General features: G+C 44.0%; 1 protein-coding gene across 2 annotated transcripts in view; it reads left to right on the top strand.

Annotated features, from left to right (window-relative positions):
- The window catches only part of LOC110502101 (diacylglycerol kinase beta), a 147,053-nt gene that overhangs the window by 6,916 nt on the left and 120,006 nt on the right, over positions 1-20,131 (top strand). For both annotated transcript variants that reach the window (XM_036959240.1, XM_036959239.1), the window contains exon 2: positions 12,252-12,579. In XM_036959240.1, coding sequence (XP_036815135.1) covers positions 12,504-12,579 — 76 coding nt within the window. In that variant the 5' untranslated portion in view covers positions 12,252-12,503. The remainder of the gene's footprint in view (positions 1-12,251; positions 12,580-20,131) is intronic.

Raw genomic sequence — 20,131 nt, 5'->3', positions numbered from 1 at the left:
TAAACAGCTGTGCAACCACACTCCCCATCCAACATAACAGAGCTTGAGAGGATCTGAAGAGAAGAATGGGAGAAACTCCCCAAGTTTGCCAAGTGTGTCGTGTCATACCCAAGAAGACTCAAGGCTGTAATCACTTTCAAAGCTGTTTCAACAAAGTACAGAGTAAAGAGTCTGTTTTTAGCTATATGTTTTAGAGCCACAAAACTCCAGTTTGGTTATTAGGGATGTATCACAGAGAGACTATCCTAAACAGTGTCAAACATGACTGGCCTTTAGTGAGAATTGAAGCTTCATGCCAGGAGCATTTTACCACCAGCCAGTGTCAGTGGCCTTTTATCATTTTGGAAAAAGTCTCTCCTCCGTGACCTAGAAAGCTATAAGTGGTCGAGTGGTCGAGGAGAGTGTCAATTCATTAATTGGCAAACAAAAGACAGTCCTTCCCTCCTCGATAACCTTTTTTTGGCGAGGAAGCACAAGTGTCTCCTACCCGAGTCCTTCGCGGAGTAGTTTAGAAATCTGTCTTACCCCCTTTGAATCAGCTATTGTTTTCTCGAAAAGCATGCAAACATTTAAAAATGATATGCTACTTATCCTTTTATCTATAAAATATCTTGCACTACTAACTAAATGTATTTTTTAAATTTTATACATTTATTTTGGGATTCCACCATGTAAACGTATTTTGTCTGATGACGCGCGATTGGAGAAGGAGAGTCTCATTTCATACAAGCTCATTTTCGTCTACTAGCCCTTTCCTTGATTATCTTTCAAAAAGGGGCCAGAGAGGACCGAGGAGAGAGGACGCAGGAGGTTGAGCAAATCCAATTGAGAAAAGGCCAATGTGTCCAAACCTCCAATTCATGGTTTGTTTACGGTCATCGGCACAAGAGCAACGAGCTACTGTAGGTGATAATGAGCATGACTGAATGGCTAAAGCAGGAAGCACCCTCAATGAGCAGGGCTCAAGTGATTCAATCCCTATCAGACGGACCTGTATACCCTACTACAACTCAATGCTTGATGCTCTTTCCTCTGTGTTTCAGTCCAGGCGTGTGTGTCATTCAAATTGGGTATTAGTCCCGCTCCCTTATGGCAAGGCTGAGATTTTAAGTAGAGCTGAGCACAGATTCACAGAACTAATACTAGATGGATGAGAACAATACCCTATTGATGCTCAGGCCCAGAGTGACCTCATAGGTTCAGGGCATACGAGATAGAATTGCGTGTTAGTGTTCTTTAGTCATGATTACCTGAAAATGTATTTTGCAGACTCAGAAAGAATCCCTGACTCTGTAAATTATAGGAAAAATGTCCTTCAGAGCAATTCTTTTTTGGATATTATTTTGTTTGGGGCTCATCATTTTTTAGCCTTGTAGACCATAAGCAAAGTGCAGTAGAAAACTACAAAGAACCTGTTATATAATCAAAACGGATACATTTGTTTACTCATAGAAACGTTTTTCTCGGTTGCCTTCTTTGCCTTGCTTTAAACACTAAGTGGTCTACAAAATTGCAGTTGTTTGAAGTTTGGGCTGTGATTCTGCCACACGCAGTCCAGGCAGAGACACAGGGCTGTTGTGTTGTGTGGTAGATCAAGCTGAACCATTCTTTACTAAGGATCTTTGGCTCAGAAAGTCATCTGGACCTCCAGTTTGGCTGTAAACAGAGGCTGTCTTAAAGCTTTTGTGCAGCTTCTATGACAGCTGACAGTCCAAATGAATTCCTCAAACAACTGTTATCCTCTCTCCTCACTTTCCCTCTCACACAGACCATTAGGGTTATGGAAAAGGTTAGTCCCTTTCAATTCAGTCAAGTCAGGAATTAAACTGAAATTCCAATTTTCCTAATTCAGTGTGTTTATTGAATAGACTGAATTTAAATGAAATTGACCCTTACCCTGGTTATAGTCAGAAGCCTTTGACACAGTGACACTTCGATTCAATGCTAGCGCCATGGTTCCCTTTGGTCACCCAGTTGTAGGGCGGCCCAGCCCCTGAAGTGATGTTTTACACTGTGTGCAAGTATTTCCTTTGTGTTGTCTTAGGAACAAATCAAATTAAATTGTATTGGTCACATAAAATACAGTACAAGTCAACATTTTGGACACACCTAATAATTCCAGGGTTTTTCTTTATTTTTTACTATTTTCTATATTGTAGAATAATAGTGAAGACATCAGAACTCTGAAATAATACATATGGAATCATGTTATAACCAAAAAAGTGTTAAACAAATCAAAATATATTTTATATTTGAGATTCCTCAAAGTAGCCACCATTTGCCTTGATGACAAATTTGCACACTCTTGGCATTCTCTCAACCAGCTTCACCTGGCATGGTTTTCCAACAGTATTGAAGGAGTTTCCACATATGCTGAGAACTTGTTGGCTTCTTTTCCTTCACTCTGCTGTCCAACTCATCCCAAACCATCTCAATTGAGTTGAGGTCAGGTGAAATAGCCCTTATCAGAGTATGTTGGAGTCCCTGATGTCTCTCTGGAAAGAGATCCTCGCCCTGAGCTTGTCTACTTTATTGTCCAGGGACTGAACATCTGCGAGTAATATGCCCGGAAGTGGTGAATGGTGTGCATGCCTCCTGAGTCGGACTAGAAGTCCACTCCGAATACCTCTTCTCCACCGGCGGCGTCTTGGAGCAGCCTCTGGGATAAATTCAGTTGCCCTGGGGGGTACGAACAAAGGATCCAATTCGGGAAAGCTGTATTTCTGGTCGTAATGCTGGTGAGTTACCGTCGCTCTGATATCCAAAAGTTATTTCCGGCTGTGTGTAATAACACAATAAACCTTCTGGCCTAATAATGAATGAAATAACACACAAAAAAACAAAAAATACTGCAAAGTTCATTAGGAGCTAGGAGCAGAGCTACCATGTCTGTTGGCGCCCTCTTCTAATCATCCAGGTTATTCAAGATTGACATTAAAATTGGATGTCTATCCATGTCCTGAGGATGCCGGGAAATGCCTTCAAAACCGGCCGCTAGAGGCGCTAGGGTAGGCTTGGGTTTCCCTAGGGCATTGTAGACTGGGGTGGTGGATGGGTGTAATCCTGTGACTCTGGATCAGAAGGTTGCGTGTTCAATCCTAGTTGTGGTCACTATTTTTTATTTGAGGTTTTAACCCTATTCCAAACCTTAACCCTTACCTTAACCATTTGGAATGAGTGCCTAAACTTCGAAATTTGACGTTTGGAGAATGTGGATGAACATCTAATTCTGCAGTGAGACTGTGAGAGCTTGTTGCTTAGGAATGCTGCATTATCTCTCCAAATCAAATCAAATGTATTTATAAAGCCCTTCTTACATCAGCTGATATCTCAAAGTACTGTACAGAAACCCAGCCTAAAACCCCAAAACAGCAAGCAATGCAGGTGTAGAATCACGGTGGCTAGGAAAAACTCCCTAGAAAGGCCAGAACCCAGGAAGAAACCTAGAGAGGAACCAGGCTATGAGGGGTGACCAGTCCTCTTCTGGCTATGCCGGGTGGAGATTACACGTACACACACACACACACACACACACACACACACACACACACACACACACACACACACACACACACACACACACACACACACAGACACACACAGACACACACACACACACACACACACACACACACACACACACAGAGGTGCACACACGCACACACGTCACTCCAAGCTGACAGCAGGTAGAGGGTCACGTCGGGGCCTATACTGACAGACAGGGAGACGCTGTGGTGCTTTTATCATGACTACCGCACAGTCACTTTCTGAAGAGGGGATTCTGCATCGCATCATTCTAGGATCAGGTCCTTCCCTGCTCATTTGATCCTATTCACTATGATCTAAAAGGCTGAATGTATCCTAGATCAGCACTGAGACACTTCGTGGATTTGGGCCCTGGCTGTGCCGGTCTGGCATTGGCTGTGTTCTCATTACCTTTGACTGATTATGCTCTTTCAAACTACCCCTCCATGTATTCTCAACCCTCTTTCTCCCTCTCTCGCCCTCACCCTCTCTTGCTCCCTCCCCCCTGTCCCTCCCCGTCCTCCATCTCCCTCTAGAGAAGGAGATGTCACTGCAGGACTTTTCTCTACCTCCTCTCCTTCTCCTTTTATCGTCGTGGTGATCAGTGTCCTAATTTGGCATTGATGTCTCTCTAACATGCTCCAGCCATTCAGGCGAAATAAACATCTCACTCCAGTGCACATGTTGCGCAGTTATCCCTGCACGTTTCAGTAGGTGCTGGTGAGGTACAGCACACTCTGTGTCCGTCACTCCTTCTCTCCCTGGTCCTTGATTGTTCTTCAGATGTTTTGCCGGTCCTTCTTCAGACATTTTGAATGGCTGTTTTCTGAAAGTCCTGATTGTTTTCAGTAAAACGTGATTTGATACCCCTTAAAATAGAATGAGATTGGAATAAAGTAATTTCCAAAATGGAGACTGCAGGTTGCTAGTTGACTGTTGACTTTCTGATCCAGTTAGTCTGTGTAACTTCAGTATGGCTCGAGAGGCTTTTAAAAAGAATATGTCATCACTTACAGAGTGCTGTGCTGTGTTAACACTCAATGACGTGTGATGATTACGTGACTATTAAGATTTAAGACCTGATTGGCAATAAAGACATACTGTTCTGTGCTAGGTGCTTCTTTCATAGTAACCATGAGCTAATCACTCTGTCCCTGTTGGGAACAGTGTCCTGTTGGTTAGTTTTAGCACCTGATTGCACTTGAACTAGTTATAGGGAAATGGCATAATTAGTAACACAAAAGTCATGGGTTCAATTCCTGTGCGAATCATATATTGACATAATCACATGCACATACTGAACACTGAATTGCATATTTTATTATTAATATCAGGGGGCCCTGCTTGACTCGACTGCCATATAGAGATATTGGCTAGCATGGGAGAGAAACGGAAAACATTTTGCCGTGGTCGTAATAGAACTAGGGAGTGACAGTAAAGTTTGTTTCCCTTGGCAGTGTAAAGGTAGCCTGGTCCCAGATCTGTTTGTGCTGTCTTGCCCCTGAATACCGGCAAGACAGCACAAACAGACCTGGGACCAGGCTACCCTTGGAGGGGAATAACAGTCTGGTGCAGATCAGTGGGTGGCTGATTGTGTCCTCAGAATGTGGGCACATGCATCCAGGTGGAAGAGGAAAGACGGAGTGTGAGTGGTTGAAAGACAGAGGTGTCTGATGAAGCGCTCCGAGCCTGTCTGTCTGACTGTTATTTCTCCCTCCCTGGCTTGGCCATCAATACCACTTCTTAAGATATTCCTTTAGTGAACTGCATCTTCATCTGACTATGTAAGACCATCTCCCAGCAACTGACAGCTTCCTGAATTAGTTTTTGTGTTTGTTTTTTTAAAGTGACTTTGAGATTCTGTATGAAAAGCGCTATATAAAATACATCTGGTATTATTACTTTGATAGTTATGCTCAAAATAAAGACTGTAGGTAAATGTGTATAACCTTAAGGATGGTGTGTATAAGGTATGTGTGTGTGTGTGTGTGTGTGTGTGTGCGTGTGTGCGTGCGTGTGTGCGTGTGTGTGTGTGTGTTTGTGTGTGTGTGCGTGCGCGCGCGCGCGAGTGAGTGAGTGAGTGCAAGGGAGAGAGAAGGAGACTTATTTAAATGTCAAATCTTTTTCTTCCCATTTCATTTTAAAATCACACCAACACATCACTAAAAAACCTCTCAGCCAAATGAAATATTAAAGTTTACAGTAGGTAAAGGTCTTGAGTTGTAAGTACACAGAACACCTCTGAGTCACCATTGTCTCAGACAGACATACAGTATAGGGTATACAGTGTAGAACACAGTGTAGTAGTGGTAGTGCTCTGCAGAGCTGGGAGACTGCAGAGACGAGAGACTGAGTATGAACACAGAGGTGTTAATATCCCCTCATTGAGAGCCTGAATGGCTGAATGAGTCACCACAGACCATTAGAACACTGAGCAGAGAAGGAGTTCTGGCAAAAGCACAGTTTGATTGACTCTGTCTGTGTGGGCTTTTTCTCAGTGAGTACTGACAAGTTAAAAGCTAGATTCTGATGGAGAAATAAGGAGGGGTGTATGACTGCACATTGTTCCTTCAATCAGGATTCTTCAAGGGGGACTACTAGTCCTGACTCTTCTTCCTTCTTCCTGTATTCTTTCTTCTTCTTGTATTCTTATGTGAAGATGGCACTGATAGAAATGGCAGCTTTGCTTCTAGTCCTTAGGAAACAGTGCAGTATTTAGTTTTTTTCATGTATTATTTCTTACATTGTAAGCCCAGAAAATCTTAAGTGTTCTTACATACATCCAGCACTACGACCAGGAATATGACTTTCCCAAAGTGGATCCTTTGTCTGCACCTCCCAGGGCATTTGAGCTGATTCCAGAGGTCGAACCAAAACAATGCCATCGGAGGAGAGGGTGCGTGCACACCACCCACCGCTTCCGAGTATATCACTCGCTAATGTCCAGTCCCTAGTTAACAAAGTCGAAGAAATCAGGGCAAGAGTTGCTTTCCAAAGAGATGTCCGGGATTGTAACATACTCTGTTTCACGGAAACATGGCTAGCTGGGGACATGCTGTCAGAGTCCATACAGGCAACGGGATTTTCAATGCATCGCGCCGACAGGAATAAACATCTCTCCGATAAGAAGGGCAGGGGTGTATGTTTCATGATTAACAACTCATGGTGTAATTGTAACAACATACAGGAACTAAAGTCATTTTGTTCACCTGACCTAGAATTCCTCACAACATTATCTCCCTAGAGAACTCTCCTCAATTATTGTCACAGCATATCCCACCGCAAGCGGAAACCAAGACCTTCATCAAGGAACTTCACTGGATTTTATGCAAACTGGAAACCATTTATCCTGAGGCTGCATTGATTGTAGCTGGGTATTTGAACAAAGCTCATTTGAGAACAAGGCTACCTAAATTCTATCAGTATATCAATTGCAGTACATGAGCGAGTAACACGCTCGACAATTGCTACTTCTGCAATGCATACGAGGTCCTCCCCCGCCCTCCTTTTGGCAAATCTGACCATGAAGCGCCCGTGCTTAGGTCTATCCAACGCTGGTCTGACCAATCGGATTCTACAAGATTGCTTCAATCACGTGGACTGGGATATGTTCCGGGTAGCCTCAGAGAACAAAATTGATGTATACGCTGACTCGATGAGCGATTTGATAAGGAAGTGTATAGGAGATGTTGTACCCACTGTGATTATTAAAACCTTCCCTAACCAGAAACCGTGGATTGATGGCAGCATCCGTGCAAAACGGAAAGCACGTACCACTGCATTTAAACATGGCAAGGCAACTGGGAATATGGCAGGATACAAACAGCGTAGTTATTCCCTCCGTATGGCAATCAAACAAGCAAAGTGTCAGTATAGAGACAAAGTGTCGCAATTCAACGGCTCAAACACAAGACGTATGTGGCAGGGTCTACAGTCAATCACGTATTACAAAAAGAAAACCAGCCCTGTCGCAGACATCGACGTCTCACTCCCAGACAAATTAAACAACTTCTTTGTGCGCTTTGAGGACAAGATAGTGCCACCAACGCGGCACGCTGCCAAAGGCTGTGGGCTAGGAAGGCGGTGATAGGTCTTGTTTTGTAATGCAGACTGAGAAATTAGAGTGCAGAGGTGTATTCCCCGTATCCTGTTCTGTATAATTGTGCTCATACAGTATGCTCTGTCCTCCTATATGGTGCGATGACTTGCTGTCACTTATAGACATACATCATAATCATTCTATTAATTTTCGGGGAACTCCAAGTAACAAGATCTCCCTTTCCTGTGAAATAACTTTAAAATAGAAGCCTTACTCACAGCACACTTGTTTTGCCAGGAAGGAGATTAGGATGCAGGTGTGTAACAACAGTATGCTTTGTCCTCTCACACGGTGTGTTGACGTCATAGGTTAATGTGCACTGAATCCATGTTTTGTATATAGCACGTGCCCATGCACACATACTCTACACTAACACAGGAAGTGATCCATAAGGTGTCACTTTGCTGCTGAACCTCCCCCTCCCCCTCCTCCTCTTCCTCTTCCCCCTACCTCTCATTCACTCCCCCTCCTCCCCCTACATCCCCTACCTCTCCCTACCTCCCCCTCCTCCCCCTACATCCCCTATATTCCCCTACCTCCTCCTCTCCCCTACCTCTCCCCACATACCCTTCTCCTCTTCCCCTTGCATCCCCTACCTCCCTCTACATCCCCTCCTCACCCTCCTCTCCCCTACCTCTCCCTACATCCCCCTCCTCCTCGTGCTGTGTGCACACCTACTGTATGACGTTAGAGTTGCTAGGTAACCTTGTGAGCAAACAGAATCCCTCTCTGCACTGAGGGGAGGCCCCATACAGTTGATCAGTAAGTGCCTTTGTCTTACCCTACCCTCACCTCCCCTACTGTCTCTCCTTCCCCAGATGCGCGCTCGCACACACACACACACACACACACACACACACACACACACACACACACACACACACACACACACACACACACACACACACACCACACACCACATACACACACCACACACACACACTTACAGAACCACAGACACACACAAGCCCCCTGACAACCAGCTCCACTCCTGTTTCTGTCTTCCACCTCCACTGTATGTCTCCCATTTCTAAGCATGCATGAACTAGCTAGCTCTACCAGCCCCGCTGGCTGCTGCTCTTCTATTATCACATGCCTCCCTGGCTCTCTCACTTGGTTTGGAGAGGAGGAAGGTTATCAGGTACGACAGGACTCTCATTTTGGAACAATACCTTTCTCTCCCTGTCTGCCTGTTACTGGCTGTGATTATGCTACAGATGAAGAATGGAACGTCTGTATTATTTTCCTAATTGAGAGTAGATGACATGACCCCAGGCTATTACAGTTATTACCATGTTTCTGTTTGTAGACATTTCTTCCTCCCAGGTATTATTACCCAAGGCTGGCGAGTGAAACAATAGCACCTTTCTTTTTATTTCTGTATAAAATATAAATGTTCCTTCTTTCACACTCTTTATTTTCCTCTGTTATTTAACCTCTGTCGGACAGCGTCAAACCCATAGCACTCTGTTTAAACTCATCTGTTCACAGAAACATTACGACTGTGTCGGGGCAAACGAGAAGACATGTCACGGTCTGAATGTGACCCCGTGGTGCTTCACAGTCATTTGCGTTTTTACATACATCCACCTTTAAGATACACACACTCTAATCTCCATCAGTCAAAGTGGATCCAATTCATATTTATTAGGCAAAGTAGTCCACTCAGCAGTATTTTAATTACTGGCCTCACCAGGTGTCGACCTGAGCGATCCAAGACAATAATCTAAAACACTATGAAGTCACACTTGAGAAAAAGGTTGAATATTAATTGATTCAACAAGTGATTGACCGATTTATAAGTGGAATCGGATATAATGGTCACATTACATAATGAAAACTGAGTGGCCTCCGTCACTCCAAATGTGAAGAATTCCATATATTTCACTAGATTGGATCTCTCACAGGAATAACATTATATTCTCTGAACACAGAGTTAAAAATGTAGTAAACTGTTCCTAAGGGGGAACATGTAAAAATGCCTTTCTGTTATGGGAGAGTAACAGAAATAACATTGGTCATGATTAATGGACAGTGTGATAAAACCCTGTTCACCATTAATGATCCGAATGATCAGGAAAGAAGCAATAATATTGTTCTCTGGTTTGAAAAGCTGTTCCACCCTCTCAGATGTAATCTGGCCCAATGCTGGTACATTCCTGCCCAAATCAAACACCCACTGAGCACTTTGATTACACGGTGACACTAACATACCTCTGGCTCCCAGCCAAGGGGTATGTTACACACACACTTGACCAATCTGTTGCCCTCTCAGATGACTTTCCAGGAACTGGAAGATTTCATTGGAACACGGATACTGGCCATACGGGAAGAGCTCAGAACATCTGCGTTTGCATAAGGGGTCTGATACTGAGAACAGATACTGGAAATAGATGCTCCCTCTGTGCAGACAAAGTGCTCTGTGTGTGTTCTAATACCATTACAGTAGACGCTCCTCCGTGTTGTCTGACCACCTCTTCAGACCAACGTTAACGTAGCCTCTCTAGCCAGACTCATGGCACTCCACCCAGAGTGGCTGTGCAGAGGCTACGTTAACATGGGCCATGTTTTCCTCTACCATCAAAGAGAGTTAGAGACTCACTGTCTGTATTCTCTCTCAGTTGTCTCTCTAGCTGTTGTACTTTTGTATATTTGATCTCTCTCTCTCCACCCATTTTCACATTTACATTGTAGCTATTTAGCAGACGGTCTTATCCAGAGCAGCTTACAATTAGGGCATTCATCTTAATTAGTTAATTCATCCTTTCTCAGCCCATTGAATCATCCCATGCCAAGGCTTGTCACTGGACACAGATGGCAATTCCCAACATCTATTCCAACATCTATTGGTTGTGGAAACAACGTTGACTCAACCAGTGGGTGCCCAGTGGGTTACAATACCTAGAAAACATGTAATCTTTACAATTCTGATTCCTTTACATTTTTGTAATGTCTCTGTCTACACTCAAACTTGTAATTTTGCTCTTTCTCCTACAATCCTCCTCTCTCTACCCATCATATTATCCCATGCACGGTATTGTGGTACATTGAGGTTTTACATAGAAGTTATTTCGTCTTTACAATTAACTTCTAGGGTTAGAGTAAATGAGTAAACCTCTCATATAATTGGATCAGTTGCAAATCAGTGTTATTGTGAGTGTGTGTGAGAGAGAGCGGGAGTGTGTGTGTGTGTGTGTGTGTGTGTGTGTGTGTGTGTGTGTGTGTGTGTGTGTGTGTGTGTGTGTGTGTGTGTGTGTGTGTGTGTGTGTGTGTGTGTGTGTGTGTGTGTGGGCGAGAATTAGACGCTGACAAGATTAAACTGTGATCTCATCTCTCCACACCAACCCCAGGAGTCCAATCTGCAGCTCTGTGATGAGCCCCCATGACTAACGTCATCCCCCTACTGTCACTGAGGGCAGCTCTGTGATGAGCCCCCATGACTAACGTCATCCCCCTACTGTCACTGAGGGCAGCTCTGTGATGAGCCCCCATGACTAACGTCATCCCCCTACTGTCACTGAGGGCAGCTCTGTGATGAGCCCCCATGACTAACGTCATCCCCCTACTGTCACTGAGGGCAGCTCTGTGATGAGCCCCCATGACTAACGTCATCCCCCTACTGTCACTGAGGGCAGCTCTGTGATGAGCCCCCATGACTAACGTCATCCCCCTACTGTCACTGAGGGCAGCTCTGTGATGAGCCCCCATGACTAACGTCATCACCCTACTGTCACTGAGGGCAGCTAGCCTTAATTCTGGCTCCTCTCATCACTGCAGATTGAATCCATGCCTTGTTCTTCCTCCTTCTGTTGCTCATACATAGAGATGCTTTGATGCTTTCTACCTCACCCCTGTCATTCTGTCCATGAGCTGGTAAACTGCTGTGTATTTTCCACCTGGCTGCCTCCTCCATCCAGAGAGATGTATAGATTACTCCTCCTCAGAGCAGAGCTGTCTCTGTTGCCCGCATAGCACATGTACATACCTACATTGAGGAGCCCACTATTTCACTCTATCACAGGAGGTTGGTGGCACCTTAATTGGGGAGGACAGGCTCGTGGTGATGGCTGCAGCGGAATAGCATCAAACACATCCAACTTGAATACCATGTGTTTGATGCTATTCTATTCGCTCCGTTCCAGACATTATTATGAGCCTTCTTTCCCTCACCAGCCTCCACTTTACTCTATGTACTGTATGTGTATGGTTTATGTGCTTTGGCAGTGACTAAGTGTCAGGAGTCTGTGTGTCTGTGTTCTATAATGGCGAAAGATGGTTTGATAGAAACTAATCTCTCTCTCTCTCTCTCTCTCTCTCTCTCTCTCTCTCTCTCTCTCTCTCTCTCTCTCTCTCTCTCTCTCCCTCTCCCTCTCTTTATATCTCTCTCTATCTCTCTCTCTCTCGCTCTCTCTTTCTCTCTCTCACACACACACCCACTCTCTCTCTTTCCCTCACTCTCTCGCTCTTTCTCTCCCTCTCTCCCTCTCCCTCTCCCTCTCCCTCTCTCTCTCTCTCCCTCTCCCTTTCCCTCTCTCTCTCCCTCTCTCTCTCCCTCTCTCTCTCCCTCTCTCTCTCCCTCCCTCTCTCCCTCTCTCCCTCTCTCCCTCTCTCTCTCCCTCTCTCTCAGCTTGTGTCTGTGTAATCAGAGAGAGAGAGGCCAAGAGACCTGCATCTGGCTGGACCGCTACATCACGTACTGATCCACCATCTCTGGTGTCTGTTTCTGCCACCACCTGCACTCACTGGGAAGGATCTGGGATGACGCCATGACAGATATTAACCTCCTCAGCTCCACACAGGGATAACCACACTAGAACCTCATTCCACCTCAGAGGCACATCCACCACCATCCTCCCTCACGTCCCTCCCAGCTGGCACCATGATGGGAGACGCAGTCGGGAGCTGGGAGTGTCTGAGTCCGTCTGAGTTCGGTCAGCTGCAGCAGTATAGCGAGTGTGAGTACTAGCATTACCTGTTTTAGCAATTGGTAAACTGAGGCAAATGTATCCTGACATACCACTATCAGCAATACTTGTGTCAGACCTTGGGTCAAATACATAAAAATACTTGAGCTGAGCTTGATTTAGTTTTCTCTACACAATGGGATCAATGGAATCAATAGTGCAAACTAAATCAAGCTCATGCATTTGACCCAGGTCTGATAGCTGCGATAACCTGACGCACCCAGACCAGGTCTGGTAAGTGGGATACCCTGAGGTCACCAGACCAGCTCTGATAGCTGGGATAACCTGACATACTGTAACCAGACAAGGTCTGATAGCTGGTATAACCTGACATACTGTAACCAGACAAGGTCTGATAGCTGGGATAACCTGATGTACTGTAACCAGACAAGGTCTGATAGCTGGCATAACCTGACGTACTGTAACCAGACAAGGTCTGATAGCTGGGATAACCTGATGTACTGTAACCAGACAAGGTCTGATAGCTGGCATAACCTGACGTACTGTAACCAGACAAGGTCTGATAGCTGGCCTAACCTGACGTACTGTAACCAGACAAGGTCTGATAGCTGGGATAACCTGACATACTGTAACCAGACAAGGTCTGATAGCTGGGATAACCTGACGTACTGTAACCAGACAAGGTCTGATAGCTGGGATAACCTGACGTACTGTAACCAGACAAGGTCTGATAGCTGGGATAACCTAACATACTGTAACCAGACAAGGTCTGATAGCTGGGATAACCTGACGTACTGTAACCAGACAAGGTCTGATAGCTGGGATAACCTAACATACTGTAACCAGACAAGGTCTGATAGCTGGGATAACCTGACGTACTGTAACCAGACAAGGTCTGATAGCTGGGATAACCTGACATACTGTAACCAGACAAGGTCTGATAGCTGGGATAACCTGACGTACTGTAACCAGACAAGGTCTGATAGCTGGGATAACCTGACGTACTGTAACCAGACAAGGTCTGATAGCTGGGATAACCTAACATACTGTAACCAGACATGGTCTGATAGCTGGGATAACCTGACGTACTGTAACCAAACAAGGTCTGATAGCTGGGATACCTTGAGGTCACCAGACTGAGAGTCAAATGCCAGGTTGTGTACATAGAGGGTGGTACTAAAGAAATGCACCTCCCCCTTCCAAGCCTCACTTCCTACCCATCATTTGTCTAAGTGGTCTGATGTAGGCAATTGTTTTTCTTTGCTCTTGAAGATAAATTATTCATACAAATAGTATTTTCCCCCTCCCCATTGACTATTTCTACCACTACATCGTCTTGCTTGTTTTTTGTAATTTAGCAGACACTCTTATCGAGAGCGACTTATAGTTAATGCAACCATCTTAAGTAGGGCAGCAAAGGGAGGGTATATTACCGGTAACTTTCAAAGTTTACCAGTAAACTATCAGAATTTTGATAACGTTCAAGGATTCTCTGGAATTTATCACATGAAATCCAGGCTGTATCACATCCGGGCCGTGACAGGGCAGCGTACAACTGGCCCAGCGTCGTCCGGGTGTGGCCGGTGTAGGCCGTCATTGTAAATAAGAATTTGTTCTTAACTGACTTGCCTAGTTAAATAAAGGTAAAAAAAAACGTTCTAGTTTTTTTCTCTCTCTCTATGCGTAGGTAACTCATCCATATCAGTAGCCTTCCCACCCCAGACATTTGTAAGTCAAAGGAGAATCCATCACTAGTCTGGCTTTCCTTGTAATAGATGAGCCTTCATTTTCACTCCCTTACAATCTATTGAGCTGATACACATCCACACAGTAACTGAATAGATTGTGTTGTCTGAGAAAAACAATTTTTTATTTATTTTTTATCTGAGGATTCCTCTATTCATAGACATACCTAAGAACACAATGTTCACATTCTCTAGACCTATTCATCTGTTGTCTAGGGGTATACTCAATTGTTGAGCGAGCTTGTCATTGAAACAGAAATTGATCAAACACAAAGACTAACACATAAACGGTTATGTGGTCAAAAATAGTGCACTGCATGACGAATAGGGTGCTGTTTGGAATGCAGGCATGATTTCATTCTGCTGATGAGGAAGGAATGAAGGCTGCTTTTGATTTATCAAGACTTGACCCCTCTTTTCCTATGATCTCCCCTTCCCTCGTTCATCTGAGTAATTTATTAATGGCTAAGGCTAAAAATACTCCTCCTGGCTCTTTCTTTCTTTCTCCTTCTCTCCATCCAGACAGTTTTATTTGTGCAGCTGCTTTGAGTTTCTTTTTTTGTTTCTTTTCTTTTCAGTGATTTGGCTCCATAACACAGACCCATACAGTATGGTGGCTCCATAACACAGACCCATACAGTATGGTGGCTCCATAACACAGACCTATACAGTATGGTGGCTCCATAACACAGACCTATACAGTATGGTGGCTCCATAACACAGACCTATACAGTATGGTGGCTCCATAACACAGACCCATACAGTATGGTGGCTCCATAACACAGACCCATACAGTATGGTGGCTCCATAACACAGACCCATACAGTATGGTGGCTCCATAACACAGACCCATACAGTATGGTGGCTCCATAACACAGACCCATACAGTATGGTGGCTCCATAACACAGACCCATACAGTATGGTGGCTCCATAACATAGACCCATACAGTATGGTGGCTCCATAACATAGACCCATACAGTATGGTGGCTCCATAACACAGACCCATACAGTATGGTGGCTCCATAACACAGACCCATACAGTATGGTGGCTCCATAACATAGACCCATACAGTATGGTGTCTCCATAACATAGACCCACACAGTATGGTAGCTCCATAACACAAACCCATACAGTATGGTGGCTCCATAACATAGACCCATATAATATGGTGGCTCCATAACATCGACCCATACAGTATGGTGGCTCCATAACACAGACCCATATAATATGGTGGCTCCATAACATAGACCCATACAGTATGGTGGCTCCATAACACAGACCCATACAGTATGGTGGCTCCATAACATAGACCAATACAACAGTCAACAATACCACCTTAGTGGTACTGTACACTCCGGCATTAAAACAGGTGAATTCGATGCAAAACATTAATTATTTTGCTTCCATGCTTCCGTTCACAAAGACCAGGATATAATATTTATCTTGATTGCCCTTTCTTATGATCCCTGCTAAGGCCTGTTTTCTACCCATAATAGAGGCAGCCAGTCAATAGTAGTGTGTACTGTTCATTCTATGAGTATGAATAGCAGAAGTGAGATAGCAATTGCTGATGTATTGTTCATTGCAATCGGGTGTTTTGTCTCTTTCCTCTGTCTGTGTGAACAGGGGTGTGTGTGAGAGACGAACATCCGCTCTTCACAGAGCAGAGTGCTAAAGGGCTAAAGGGGGGGGGGGGGGGGGGCAGTTAAAAAAGCATTTGTTTTGTTTCAAAATACTTGGAGCGTTTGATTGAGCCTGCCTTGAGTGATCAGGTAGGTTGGGATTATTCCGTTGGTTCCATTCCTCCAGACAAGCTCAATCAAGCCCATATTGTGAAAATACAAACACTGTTTGAACCCAGGTCTGCTGTGTTGGATGGATGTCTGTGTCTGTGCTACTATAATGTTGTTGGTAATTGTGTTTGGTGTGTCTGTTTTCAATAGGAGTTAATAAGGGGAAATATAATGGAAAAGGTGAAACGTTAGTGTCAGTTACAGCGAGACTGTTCTTGTTTTTGTGCTGGTTGTAGGGATAACTAGCTACAGTCTCGTTAGCTGAATGATCTACTTCATCAACTATTTTATGGTAAATGGAGGGGATTTACTGTAGCCTAAGTTGTCTCAGGCCATTACCTATTGTTTGTTGATTCAGCGAGCGAATATGATTGCTCAGATCAGAGATTTGCCTGGGGAGGGGGGTCTGCTTTGCATACATGCATACATATGAATTGCACACCTGCCCGCATGTGTGTGAATATGTGCATGCGAGCATAGATGTGATTGAGCATTTTCAGTGAATGAGAATGTCTTCTCAGTAAGTCAACTCACCTGTTTAGATAAGGGTTAGCTATCTTTGGTCCCTGCCTCACTACCTTGCCTCAGTATGACAGGCTGAGAGGTGACTGGCGTTGGGGGGGATAAGGGTTAACTATCTATAGTCCCTGCCTTCCTGCCTTGCCTCAGATGATAATAAGGAGAAATATAATGGAAAAGGTGAAATGTTAGTGTCAGTTACAACGAGACTGTTCTTGTTTTTGTGCTGGTTGTAGGGATAACTAGCTACAGTCTAGTTAGCTGAATGATCTACTTCATCAACTATTTTATGGTAAATGGAGTGGATTTACTGTAGCCTAAGAAAAACAGGCTAACAGATGATTGGCATCGGGAGGAGGAGGGGGGAAACCCAGGGAGATATTAGCATGGCTGGGTGTAAAACACACCATGTTCCTGGTCCCTGTGACTCACACCCTGCCTGCTCAGGCAGTCACCTAACACCTAACTGGCCTTTGTTTTAGACAGAGGAGAGAGCAGGGTGTTCAGCCTCACTCCACACAGATGATTCATTTAGATAATGTATGCTATTTTTTTCCCAGATCTAAACTACTGAGCTCACCTAACATAAGCTGGACTGCTGTGTACTAGAGAGAGGAGAATGTGTCGTTCAATCCATAGAGATTGTCGTGACGTTGTATTAGTTAATGTGACGACTGTTGCTCATCGAATGATTACAAGTTTCTAATTGCGTGATTAACTGAATCAAGCAATTATTAACTCATTAACCTGGGGCACCATGGGAAAACTAGCTTTTTGAGTTTCTATTTCCCAAATTAACTCAAAGAATATTTACAACAGCCGCTAATTAACCAGTCACCTCTACAATCTCGTTCCGTCGTATAGTCCGTGTGTCTGCACGGACCCGGGTCTCACCAATGAGTTCGTACCACACCAATCTTAGTTGAATATTTATTTACGAGAAAGCTAAAATGATGATTAAAGAAACACATAGACAAAACACATTATAGGCTATTGATTAGAACTTAGTATAACAGGCCAACACACTAAAATGGGTATTTCAAAGAGAGAGAGGAAAAAGAAAGTACACGAGGGAAATATACATTTGGGTGAATTTGTCAGCTATGCTATTCTAACCCTAGCCTTGCCCCAAACTGCCGCTCTTATGGGTCAGAATATAATGATGTAATTACATGAGGAAGATCTCAGAGGATTCTCTGCGCAGAACGTTCAGGGGACCGTTCAGGCTTCTCGATGACGCACTACTCCGGCGCACCTCTCTGATCGTCCTCCCAATGTCAGTGTCCTTTTGGCTTGGGAGTCTGTTCCCTCACCCTTGCTCTGGAAGGGGTCTTCTGAGGACAGACAACTCTGTAGCTCAGAGCTCACAGCGTTGGAATGAAACTGTAGATGCCACGATTCGATGGGAGATGGAGGCTAGGTGGTTCAACTTGAATTCACCCGCTTAGACACAGCTACTCATACGTAGCTTAGGTAGAAAAATATTTATTTGTCTTCTAACTTGCGTTGCGTTTTGGGTTCATTGACTTTTTAGACCTTGGCTGCAGCTTGGGTCACGTAGTCTTGTCTGTGAATTCTTTTCTCACAAGTTTTATACCCTTGGGTCAGAAGTGGGCGTAACTGCCTTCAGGGCAATTCTCTGGGCGTACCAAGTTAATGAGGGCAAGGTCTAGATTTCACTCAAATCCAATTTTAGACAACTTAACATTTAATCTTTACCAAAACATTCCCTTTGATTTGGACATTTTCCACACATCGTATAATGTATAAACATCAAACATATACTAGGAAAACTCTTCACGTTACAATGTTTTCGTAATAACGTCATCTATTAACCTTTAATAACAAAACAAAAATGATATACATTTTCATATTTCATCTATCGTCATGACCACCATTGTGGCTGACGGAAACCCTTGTTCCAAAGTCCCTTTATTTCATGTTTAATGTTCTGAGGCTGGTTCTCCATAGTAACAGGACAAAGGACTGTCTGTGGCCTGAGATTTACCAGGGGCGTGAGGGGTCATAAATCCCCCACATCTTCAGACCCCTAGATCTCTCCTCCTCTGTTGGGGTTGAGAGATAATCTGTAGGGTTGTGGTCTCCTGTAACTTGACCTGATCAGGACAGTCATGACAAGATATAATCTAACTCTATATTCAACTCCAGAGATGATTCAGTATGCTATAGGGGTTGTTCTACCAAAGAGAGGAGAGAGAGGGGGGTGATTATCCAACCTATTAAGATATACCATATCTAATTACATTTCTATGGTCTAACCCAACTCGGAGTCTGAGATAATTCTGTGTGCTGTAAGATTTGTTGTATTAAAGAGAGAAAAGAGAGTGGGCATCCAAACCATCTCCACAGAGATGATTCACTATTGCATTCCTAACAACTTTCCTGGCTTAATTGGTCTATTTGTTTAATTAATTAGCTAAACTCATTTTTACCTCTATTAGATTTGCGCCTCATGATCTACCCTGATGATCTTCTCAGATACAGCTAGGGCCCAAAAGACAATCAGCATATCCAGCAGCATTTCCCCCACCCAATGATACGCCTGGTGCCAAAACTACTAAACTAATGGATTTAATTGGACAATTACAATGCCAGATTGTATACGCTCCTTGATAAATAGTTTTCTACCCTCAGAGTCTCAGACAGAAGCTAGAGTCATTCTGGGAAGTCACACTTCCTAAATCTACATTGGCCTCATGGCTTTCTTATGTCATCGGCCGGCAAACATAGGTTTATGGTGGATACAGTGTCTGACAGTCTTCTACCCTATGGTACGTATTACAATATTTTCAAGTGTTGCACATGTAAAGTAGTCTTAAATTCTTACACAGTATGACGTGCATATATTTGTCATGCACTGTATAACCTCTCCCGTCACTCAATTTCAATTCAAGGCGCTTTATTGGCATGGGAAACACATGTTAACATTGCCAAAGCAAGTTAAGTAGATATTACACAAAAGTGAAATAAACAATAAAAATTAACAGTAAACATTACACTCGCCTGCTACACTAACTACTTCTCAGATAGAGTTCAGTGTGTCAAGTCGGAGGGCCTGTTATCCGGACCTCTGGCAGTCGCTATGGGGGTGCCACAGGGTTCAATTCTCGCTGCCCGCACCCGCCCGCCCGACTAGCATCACTACTCTGGACAGTTCTGACTTAGAATATGTTGACAACTACAAATACCTAGGTGTCTGGCTAGACTGTAAACTCTCCTTCCAGACTCACATTAAGCATCTCCAATCCAAAGTTAAATCTAGAATCGGCTTCCTATTTCGCAACCAAGCCTCCTTCACTCATGCTACCAAACATACCCTCGTAAAACTGACTATCCTACCAATCCTTGATTTCGGCGATGCCATTTACAAATTAGCCTCCAACACTCTACTCAGCAAATTGGATGCAGTCTATCACAGTGCCATCTGTATTGTCACCAAAGCCCCATATACTTGTCACGTTCATTGTATTGATGAGACCAAGGCGCAGCGTGATATGAATA

The sequence above is a fragment of the Oncorhynchus mykiss genome, chromosome 22 (assembly GCF_013265735.2).
Source record: "Oncorhynchus mykiss isolate Arlee chromosome 22, USDA_OmykA_1.1, whole genome shotgun sequence".
NCBI classification, from domain to species: Eukaryota; Metazoa; Chordata; class Actinopteri; order Salmoniformes; family Salmonidae; genus Oncorhynchus; species Oncorhynchus mykiss.
The sequence above is the reverse complement of the archived record's forward strand: the minus strand, read 5'-3'. Positions and strand labels throughout refer to the sequence as shown.